The sequence below is a fragment of the Passer montanus genome, unplaced genomic scaffold, assembly GCF_014805655.1.
Source record: "Passer montanus isolate IOZ18808 unplaced genomic scaffold, ASM1480565v1 scaffold101, whole genome shotgun sequence".
NCBI lineage: Eukaryota > Metazoa > Chordata > Aves > Passeriformes > Passeridae > Passer > Passer montanus.
In genome coordinates, this window is record NW_024356616.1 from 1,650,294 (window position 1) to 1,661,189 (window position 10,896).

The 10,896-nt window shown below is 60.5% G+C and overlaps 1 protein-coding gene across 2 annotated transcripts in view; it reads left to right on the forward strand.

The window, feature by feature from the left end:
- TCF7L1 (transcription factor 7 like 1) overlaps positions 1-10,896 on the forward strand; it is a 16,534-nt gene continuing 5,638 nt past the window's right edge. The window contains exons 1-4 of one of the 2 annotated variants that reach the window (XM_039715104.1): positions 1-280; positions 463-648; positions 10,420-10,503; positions 10,734-10,866. In XM_039715104.1, coding sequence (XP_039571038.1) covers positions 68-280; positions 463-648; positions 10,420-10,503; positions 10,734-10,866 — 616 coding nt within the window. In that variant the 5' untranslated portion in view covers positions 1-67. Of the gene's footprint in view, positions 281-462; positions 649-10,419; positions 10,504-10,733; positions 10,867-10,896 lie in introns of those variants that run through there. The other variant, XM_039715096.1, reaches the window with a different exon arrangement.

Below are 10,896 nucleotides of genomic sequence, written 5' to 3' on the forward strand. Positions count from 1 at the left end.
TTCCCGACCCTCCGGGCGGTGGCGGCGGCGGCGGCGGGGCCCGGCGGGGCCGGGGCGGGACCCCACGATGCCGCAGCTGGAACCGACGGGGGGGGACGACCTGGGGGCCCCCGACGAGCTCATCGCCTTCCAGGACGAGGGCGAGGAGCAGGACAAGGGCGCGGGGCGCGGCTCGGCCCACGGGGACCTGGACGAGCTCAAGTCCTCGCTGGTCAGCGAGACCGAGAACCGGGGGGGCCCCGGCGCCGCGGCCGGCCCCGGCCCCGAGGTGAGGCGGGGGGCGGCGGGGAGCCGGGCTCCCCCGTGTCCCTTCTCCCGCCCCCCGCCCCGGTAACCGGCCCCGGGCGCTCCCCGGGCATGGATCGGTGCCCCCCGGGGCCGCACGGAGCAGCCGGGCTCGGGACGCCCCCGGGGGAGCGAGCGGCACCGGGACCCCCCTCCCGCGGGGCCCGCGCTCCGCAGCGCCGGGAACCCCCCCAAGAACAATGGACCCCCCCCAGAAGAACCAAGGCCCCAGTGGTCAGACGACAGCAAGATGGGGGCTTTTTTAAGGGCCCCCCCTACCCCGGCTACCCCTTCCTGATGCTCCCGGAGCTGGGCAGCCCCTACCTCGCCAATGGAGCCCTCTCCCCCGGCGGAGCCCGCACCGTAAGTGCCCCCCCGGACCCTCCCCAGACCCCCCCGAGCCCCACAGCCCGTCCTGCAGGACAGCGACCACCTGATGCTAAAGAAAAAAAAAAAAGCCAAGAAATTTGGGTTATTTATTTGATTTTTGGTTCGCTTTGCCCCTTTTGTAGGGGGCAGTTTTGAGGAGGGGGGGTGGGGAGTTTGGGGGGGCTTCGCTCCGGGGGACCCGCCCCGAAATGTGACCCTGAGCTGCTGCTTTTCTCATTTAAAAGGGTTTTAAAGCCGTTAATGGGCCAACATTGGCCGCGGGGGGAGAAGTGATTAAGCAAATTGAGCGAGAACTTGTGGGGGGGGTGGGAGAGGGGGAGCGACCCCCTCCCCTCAGCAGAGCCCCTCGACCCCCAAACCGTGGCGCTCAACCTCTTGGGCAGCGCCCTAAAGGCGTTTGAGGGATGTGGAGGTGTTTTGGGAGCACGAGGTGTTTTAGGAACACAAGGTGTTCCCTGCGCTGCCCCACGGGGCCATCCCGGGAGGAATGCTGAGCCCCCCGGGGGCAGGAGGGAATTCTCAGCCCCCCACCCCGGGGCAGGAGGGAATTCTGAGCCCTCCGGGGGTCCCGAGGGATGCTGACGGCGGTACCCAGCGAGCCCCCCTCGCTGCCGCTTGTCCCGGTGCATCTCTCGCTCCGGTGATGCTTTTCCACCCGTGATTTCCGTAGGGAACCGCGTTCCCGTGTGGGATAACAGCGTTTGGGATGGTCGGAAATCCCGGAACCCGGCTGGTTCCCGTGGAGAGTTTTCCGTATTTTCGGGGTTTTCCTACTTTGCTTTCCTGGGAACAACTGGTCGGGGTGGCCGTGAGGTGCAGATGCCGGGATGGGGAGGGCAGATAAGCTAATTATCCCGGTGTTTTGCCGGCGGCTGGATAAAGGTTGTATTCCCAATTTGTCACTCCTGGGATTATGAGGTTTTGGGGATGAAGCGGGACTGACCGCGGTGCCAAACACTGGCGAGGAATCCGGGATAATGAGAAGGGATTGGGCTCGGGATCCGTCACCGGCGGCCACTAACGATGATTTAATGAATCCCAGAAAGGGGATTAATTAACGGGGGCTGGAGGGGTGTCGCCTCCCGGATGTTTTAGAGGGATGGCTGGGGCCGGGAAAGCACGGATTGGGGCTGGATTCCCATGGAATGGGGCCTCCAGGCAGTGAGGGCTGTGTGGGGATGGCCTGGGGATGCTGGGTGAGTTTTGTGCTGCTGCTGGATCCCACTCCAGCACAGAGCAGCCAAGCTCTGTGCCCAGCACCAGCCCCTTCTGTGATCTCCCACGGCGTGGCAGCACAGGGATCCCCCAGATCCCAGGCTGGCATCGTGCCCCTGGGTGGGCACAGTGTCCCCAGTCCCGTGTTGGATCCGTCTGGGCACAGCATCCCTGATCCTGCAGCAGACCCAGCAAGGCTCAGCATCCTCAATCAAACAGAAGAATGCAGGACAGAGCATCCTTGGGCCTGCTCTGGATCCAGCTGGGCACAGCACCTTTGATCCTGTGCAGCATCCTCGATCCACACCAGACCCTGCTGGCACAACATCCTGGATCTCCTGCTGGATCCAGCTGGGCATGGCATCCTTGGTCCTGTTCCTGATCCATCCAGGCACTCCTGATCCCGTGGATCCATCTGGACACAGCATCCTGGGTCTGACCTGGATCCATGCAGGCACCCCTGATCCCATGGATCTGTCTGGGCACAGCATCCCTGATCCTGCAGCAGACCCAGCAAGGCTCAGCATCCTCAATCAAACAGAAGAATGCAGGACAGAGCATCCTTGGTCCTGCTCTGGATCCAGCTGGGCTCAGCGTTGTTGGTCCTGTTCCTGATCCATCCAGGCACCCCTGATCCATCTGAATCCATCTGAATCCATCTGGGCACAGCATCCTGGATGTGACCCTGGATCCGTGCAGGCTCAGCATCCTCAATCCCACATCAGACCCTGCTGGCACAACTCCTGCTGGATCCAGCTGGGCACGGCATTGTTGGTTCTGTTCCTGATCCCTCCAGGCACTCCTGATCCATCTGAATCCATCTGGGCACAGCATCCTGGGTCTGAACTGGATCCATGCAGGCTCAGCATCCTCGATCCACACCGCAGCCCTCTGGAACAGAATCCTGGATCCAGCTGGACACAGCACCCTGGTCTCCCGGGTACATCCAGGCTCAGCCCTCCCAGCCCTCTGCTGGAAGCAGCTCCCAATCCCTCTGGATCCAGGCTGCAGGATCCCCACAGCCCGAGGGCACCGAGCTCCAAACCCGCCTCCCACCCTCATCCCATCCCCAGGGAGGCCCTGGATGAGCCTGGACACGCGGAACTCCAGGGTGGCAGGAGGCACAGGCTGCCTTGGGAACCATCTTCTCCTCGTTTCCTTCTTTTTTTTTGCCCCAGCATTGGAGGGAACAAGCTGATCTGCAGCACCCAGCCGTCCTGGTGGCCGTGGCATCCAGACTGAACCGCAGGGAGAAGAAAGGTTTTGGGAGAAGAATCCCAAATTCCAAATCATCTCCAGGGCCAGGAGGTGGCCAGGAAGGTGGTGGATCCTGGGCATGGATGAGGCTGCAGGTGCCAGGACTGATCTGACAGCCAGAGCTGGAGGATTTATTTGGAATACCGAGCATTCTGCATTTCTCCACTCCAAAATCTTCACAGATCTGGGATATCTATGGAAATCTGGGAAATATTTGGGAATCTGGTTACACAGTGCTTTCCCACACTCCAAAGCAGGAGAAGCCCCATCCCTGTGCCAGCCCCAATGGATGGATGCTCCTGCTCTTCCATCTGTGTGAATTCACTTGGCTTACTTCCAAATGGGATCCTGGAATCTGGGAATTCTCCATGGTCCCCAGCATCACTTTCCTGGCAGTTTCTGTGCAGGGAGAATTTTTGGGGCTCTGCTCTGATGGTGAAGGAATTTGTTGGAATCCGACGACGGCGTTGTTTGGGGCAGCGTTTCTGCCTGGTTTTCCTGCTGGGGAATCAGGAATTGGGGACCTGTGAGGCTCTGTTTGGCTCCTTGGGATCGTTCCCAACAACACAAAGGTCTCCCAGGTGGATGGAGAGGAAACACTCTGGATGTGCACGAGCTGCATGGATGCAAATCCCTGTTTCTGTGATGCCGGATCCATTCCACCAGGATGGTGTGGAGTTGATGGGTTTTATCCCAAACCCAGAACGAGATGGATCCATACAGGGATAAAACCTCATCCGAGCATCCTCCTCCTGCTTGGGAAGTGGATGGGAAGCAGGCACGGCGCTGCCGGAGCAGCGAAGCCGGGACCACGCACAGGATTGGCATTATTCCCAAAAAAAACCAGTTTAACCCCAGGAATTCGCGTCTGGAGGCGAGGATTTAAATAAATCCAAACCTTCCTCGGGCGTGGAATTCCATCCAAACAGCTCTCCCGACGCCATGCCGGTGTAATTAATGCACCTCGGTGTAATTAATGCGCCTCGGCAGGCTGCGATCCCAAAATAAATGAGGGAAAAATCCATAACCTGGGCTTATTCCGGCTTTTTTTGCGCCACTCCTGCGATGAATTCCCGAGGATACAGAGCCGTATCTGTCTCCTAAAGAAAATAGATCCTTAACTGCGCCGCTGCCAAGGAAAATGATTAAAATACGGATTTTTGGCAGGAAAAAGGGCTGCTCCAAAAACCGGGCGGGTCTCGCTGGCGGTTCTGGCAGAGCCTGGAGGGTTTTTGGCACTGGGATGCGGATGGAGGTGTTGGAATGGGGGGGTTTTTCTGGCGTGGGGGCTCGCTGGATGCTCGGCATCCTCGGACCTCGGCAGTTCCTCCTTCCTGCTGCACTAATTTGGGATTTTCTGGTTTGTTTGGGATTTGCCCCCCGTCAGCTCCGCCTTCCTTCCCCACCTGGTAAATATTAAGGAAAAGCTCTGGTTTTTTCACACTTTTTGGCTTGTCCCTGTTGCTGTGTGCAGCTGCTGGGCTGATCCGGTCCTCCCCGGCCCTGAGCCCTCCCCGTGCCTCAGTTTCCCCACTCCCAGACTCCCGCCCCGCTCTGCAGAGCTGCCGCACACAATGGCCCCTTTATCCCCGCTCCTTAATTATGCTCTTCGGCTAATTACCCTGCGGGCGGAGTTTGCAGACCTACAGGAGGTTTCCACTCCCCGCCACCCCCCAAACCTCCCTCCTCCCTCCTTTTCTAACACGATTCCCAAATTAAAGCGATGAAGTAAGTGCTCGGGGCGCCTCTGCTCAGCCCTGGGATTGTTCCGGGACTGAGGCGCATTCATCATCCTTCTGGAATTCCCAGCAGCTGCTTTTCATTAGTTTTCCTTCCTTGAAGTCGCTGGCGGGAGCTTGGGAGGGAAGAGGAACCCGGGGGGAAGTGCCCGGTGCATCCTGGATGGAGGAAGAGGAGGGATAAGGGAAGAAGGGTCAGCACTAGGAGTGCTTGTGTTGTGCTCTGGGAGCTTGGGGAAAGGGATGGACTGTGGAAGGCGAAGGCTGGAGGAAGAGGAGGAGGAGGGCTGATGTGCCCCGTCCCGGTTTGCCTTTTTCTGGTGTTTTTTTGGCAAGGATTTCACCCTGTGCGTTCAGCCCGGGGATGCTGGGGACCCTGGGGACACTGCTCAGGGCTTGGCAGAGGGCAGGGAGGGGCAGGACAGGAGGTGGCTGTGCTGTGTCACCCAGGAGCTCTGTGGGACAGGAGCTGGCTGTGCTGTGTCACCCAGGAGCTCTGGGACAGGAGGTGGCTGTGCTGTGTCACCTCTGGATGCTCTGGGACAGGACTGGCTGTGCTGTGTCACCTCTGGGTGCTCTGGGACAGGACTGGCTGTGCTGTGTCACCCCCAGGAGCTGTGGGACAGGAGCTGGCTGTGCTGTGTCACCCCCAGGAGGCTCTAGGAGCTCTGGGACAGGGTTCCTGGAGCTGGGGCAGGCTGTGCTCTGCTCCTGCCGGGATCCCCGGGAGGATGCAGGACATGAATGGATCCATTGAGGCCCGGGAGCTGCAGACAAAAGCCTGGGCCAGCAGCAGGGTTTGGGGACAGGGAGGAGGGGGCTGGCAGTGGGGGTCCTCAGTGGGGAAAGGGTGCTTGGGGCACCCGTGGGTGGGGGAGGCTCGAGGCACCCGGTGTGGAGCAGTGCCAGGGCCACCCTGGGCTGTCCCCACTGCCAGTGCTGCAGCCTCATCCCCAGCATCCCATCCCATCCCATCCCATGGATCCCACCCCATCCCATGGATCCCACCCCATCCCGTCGATCCCATCCCATCCCATTGATCCCATCCCCAGCATCCCATCCCATCCCATCCCATGGATCCCATTCGAGCTGTCGAGCCCCATCCCATTGATCCCATTCCATCCCATGGATCCCATTGATCCCATCCCATCCATCCCATCCCCTCCCCTCCCACCTTCCTCTGCACACCTGGCCCCCACTTCTCCAGCAGATGCCACCAGTGTCCCCAGGGTGGGGACATGGGATCTGTGGGTGGGGATCAGGTTTGCACCAGTGCCACCTCTCCAAGCTCATCCCAAATATAGGTTTTTTTATCTTATTTTTCATCTCCCAGCTTCCCATCCCAGCCCCACTGGCATTTCCCACCCGGTATCTGTGGCTGTGTTATGGGAATGGACAAACATTTGTTGTTGGGGTGTCACAAATCCTTGTCCCCACCTGGGACACCCTTTGCCTGGCCAGTGTCACCCAAAAAATGCCAAAAGGGAACGTGGTGATGTCTCCTGCATCAGCCCCGTGTCAGCCCGTAGAAACCCTAAATCCTGACGGGAAAATAACTCTGGTCAGGGATTTTTGGGGTTCTCCCCGGGATGTGGGGGTGCAGGAGACCCTCCCAAAACTCTCCTGGCTGGGATTTGTCATCCTGGTGTTCGTGGGCAACATCTGGAGGAGATTATTTGGCTGGGAAGCGGATGGATGGCGGGGGTGGGGGAGAGATTTATGTCTCGCTGCCTGGGCTGTAAATCCAGCTGTAATTGGGATTTCTGCCTCCCCAGTTATCCCAGGGCAGGGGAATGCAGCAGCTGCAGGACGGGCTCGGCAGGGCCGGGATGCTCCTGGCTCTTCTCCCTCATTTTGGGGTGATTTGCTGGGGTGTGAAGGACACCCCGTCCTGCCTCAGGAGCGTGACAGGCCAGGTCCCCACTTGCCCCTGTTTCCCCTTTTTTCCCTGTTTTGGGCTTCCCCCATTGCAGCATCCCTGGGTGCAGCCCCAGACCCTTCTGCCAGGGCAGATTTGGGGTTTTTTTCCCAACTTCTTTTGCCCAAGCACAAAGTTTTAAGGAACTGGATGATGCGTTGAGCCCAGAATTGCCATTTTTCTCAAAAATCCCATCCCCTGTCACTCCTGGAGCCAAATTTGGGTGTTTTTCTCCCAAACAAGCCAGTGCCACTGCTCAGAGCTGGATCTTGGGATGCCATGGGGATGCAGTGGCCACACCTGGACAAAGATTTTGGGGGGATCTATTAAGCATCCTATTTTTCTGCCCCATTTTCTGCCCTAATGCTTGGCCTGTCCTGTCTCACCTGGCGTGATTTTGGGATGAATTTTGGGGGAAAAGGGAGCAGAGGCAGCAGGGGGAAGGGCTGTTGGTTATCCTGCAGCTGTGTAAACAGGTTGGGGGTCTCTGGAGGGGCTCAGGGGACTTTGCAGAGCCCTGGGAATTTGGGCTGGAAAAGGGATTGGCATGAAGGGTGGGTGACCATTCCCTGCCTCCTGTTCTGGGACAGAAGGATGGATGTTTAAGTGCCTGTGGGAATCTTCCTGGGTGCCTCCAGCTCACCTGGGGGTTTGGGGATGGGGTGAAGCACTCCCATCCTGGGATCACCTGGATCTTCTCCACGGTGCTTCCTGTGGGATCATCTCTGGGCTGGAGCTCTGCAGGCAAAGGGAAGAGACAGACCTTGGCAAAAGGGTCCCAAACAGACTTTTTGTGTCCCAAAATGAGGCCAGCGGGCTCTGAGGCTGAGGCTTTGGTCCCGGCAGAGAGGAGCCTGTGCTGGGCAGGAGCAGTGGGACCAGGGCTGGAATGAGCAGCACTGGGGTGAGTGCAGGGCCGTGCTGGGGTGGGGGATCCTGGGACACCTGGAATCCAGCCTGGAACACCCATTTCCCTCAGAAATCCCTTCTCACCTGCGCTGGGATGAGGACAGGAGGGGATGGGACACGCAGCTGGGTGATGGAATCCTGGGGCAGGGTGACAAACCCCGCTGGGACAGGGGACATCAGCATGTGGAGCAGTCCTGGGGTGTGACACAGCAGCAGGATGTGACACAGGGGACCTGCAGCCCTGGAATGTGCCACACCAGGACACTCAGTGGGACACAGTCCCAGGCAGGGCTCTTCCCCTTCCCAGGGAGAGCAGCACGGCTGGGCTGGTGCCTGTGGTGGAAATCCTCTGGTGAACGCCCCCAGGGGACATCAGGGGATGCCCTGGCCCCTTCCCCTGGGGTCTGGGGGCTCCCAGGGGGATGGGCTCCAGCAGGGAAGGCGTTATCCCTGCTTTTAATTGGCTGGTAACGAGGAGGACCCGGGACTGGCTCTAATCTCTCTGGAATGTGACCGATTTTCAACTATTTTCCTCCTTTATTTTTTCGCTGCTGTTTCACAGCTCGGATCCCCACTGGGGGGACAGTGGGGGCTGTGTCCCAGCTGGAGCCGAGGGATGGGGAGGAAAAGGAGGGGAGGGGGGGGTTCATTTTTCCACATCACCACTGAACCGTTCACCAGCTCCCCCCGCTTTGTGTATTTTGAAAGAGTCTCCCCCTCCCTTCCCCTTTCCCTTCCCCAGGCTCCCGAAATGGCCTCGAAATGAGAATCAGCCTTTTATGCCCCAAACCTTCCCCCGGTGCCGTCGCCTGTCCCCGTCCCCTGGCGCCTTCTCCGCTTACAGGGCAGCCCAGAAAGGCCCTTTGTGGTGGGAGGGGGCTGGGCTGGGGGAGCCCCCTGGGCTGGGGGAGCCCCTGGGCTGGGGGCACCTCCTGCCCTGCCCTGGGCACGGTCACGGGGGGAGCACCGAGGGTCAGAGTGGGGGTCTCGGCTGGGGACTGGTGGGGGTCCCCAGTGCCACCCCAGTGTGGCTGCAGGAGTGGCCCTGGAGCTGCAGGGACGTTGTGGGGCTGTCCTGGGGCTGCAGGGACGTTGTGGCTGCCCTGGAGCTGTGGATGAGCTGGATCTGGAGGGTGCAGCAAAGCTGCCCCGTGGGGAACAGCTCCTGCATCCCAGGGAGTGCTGGGGACAGTGACCCTGGGGGACAGTGACCCTGGGGGACAGTGACAGCTGGCAGGGGACAGTGAGCCTGGGGTGACAGTGAGCCCATGGGTGACGGTGAGCCTGGGGGGGACAGTGATCTGGCAGGTGACAGCCAGCCCACGGGTGACAGCCTGGGGGGGACAGTGAACCTGAGGGACAGTGATCTGGCAGGTGACAGCCAGCCCACGGGTGCTGTGGGGCCGCAGCTCGGGGTGAGCTTGGGGTCATGGGGCCACCTGCATGCCAGGTGTGCTCAGGGTCCGTGGGGTCCCAGCTGTGCCAGCCCCTGCCAGGGGATGGATCCAGCTGTGGCACCCGGGGGATGCCCAAAACCTCCCGAGGAGGTGCTGGATGGGATGGGGGTGCAGGGGGCACAGGGGACACTTTGGGGGTGACAGGGGGGAGGCACCCCCCAGCCCTGGAAGAGTTAACGCTCCCCCAAAGTCCTGCTGGGTTTTCCCTGCAGCTGCCTCAGCTCAGGAGGGTTTGTGTTTGGGGAAATTCCTGCAGGCAGCTGCTGCAGCCACATTCCCACATTCCCACGTTCTCCAGCCCTGGCATCTCCAGGGACCCTCCCTCCCTGCTCTGTCCTGGGGAAATGCCTCTGTCCCCCCAAACGCTGCACAAAGCCCCTTTCCTTGGGGTGCCGAGGGGACACCCCGGTGTCACAGCGAGATGTTAGCCCAGAAAGGGAGAAAAAACCCCAAAACCTCTTTGCCCATGGTTGGGGTGTCCTCGACTGGCTGTGCAGGAGAGGCCAGGGAATATTTTGGGGTCAGAGGGTTGTTTCTGAGCTAGGGAATATGTTGGGATTGGAGGGAAGTTTTGGGGCTGGGGAATCTTTTGGGGATAGAGTTCATTGGAGGGCTGTAGGAATGTTTTGGGGCTGAGTGGGATGTTGCAAGGTTGGGGGTGCTTTGGGGCTGGGGGTGTTTTGGGATCAGGAAATGCTTTGGGGCTGGAGGTGTTTTGGGGTCAGAGGGTGTTTGATGCTGGGGGGTGTTTTAAGGTCAGGGGGTGCTTTGGGGCTGGGAGTGTTTTGGGGTCAGGAGATGCTTTGGGATCAGGGGGTGATTTGGGGTCAGGGAGTGCTTTGGGGCTGGGGATGTTTTGGGATCAGGAGGTGCTTTGGGGCTGGGGGTGTTCTGGGATCAGGAGATGCTTTGGGGTTGGGGGGTGTTTTGGGGTCAGAGGATGCTTTGGGATCAGGGGGTGCTTTGGGGCTGGTGATGTTTTGGGGTCAGGGGGTATTTGGGGCTGGGGTGTTTTGGGATCAGGAGGTGTTTTGGGATCAGGGTGTGTTTTGGGATCAGGAGGATCTTTGGGGCTGGGGGTGTTTTGGGGTGAGGGGATGTTTTGGGATCAGGAGGATCTTTGGGGCTGGGGAGGTTTTGGGGTCAGGGGTAGTTTTGGGGCTGGGGGGGCCGTGTCGGGGCTGGGGCAGGGTTTGTGGGGCAGGGCTGTGCGAGGTTCCTGGAGGGCAGTGTCCCGTCCCTCCCGCAGTACCTGCAGATGAAGTGGCCGCTGCTGGACGTGCCGGCCGGGGCCACGCTCAAGGACAGCCGCTCGCCCTCGCCCGCCCACCTGGTGAGAGCAGCCCCCAGCCCGGGGGGTGGGCTCCCGGGGGGTGGGCTCCCAGCACCCCCGTGCTCCTGCCGAGGATCCTTTCCCATTCCACGGGGAATTCAGGGGTGCTTTGGGTAAAAACCCCTTCACTGGGGCACGTGCAGGGCTGGTGGGCGCCCCGGCCGTGCTGCCCCGGGGTGGTGCCCAGGGCTGTGCCCAGGGGTGAGCCCTGCCACACGCTCTGCCCGCAGTCCAACAAGGTCCCCGTGGTGCAGCACGCCCACCACATGCACCCGCTGACGCCGCTCATCACCTACAGCAGCGAGCCCTTCCCGCCGGGGTCGCCGCCCGCGCACCTCTCCCCTGAGATCGACCCCAAAACGGGTGAGGGGGCTGGGGGGCAGGGGGAATGGG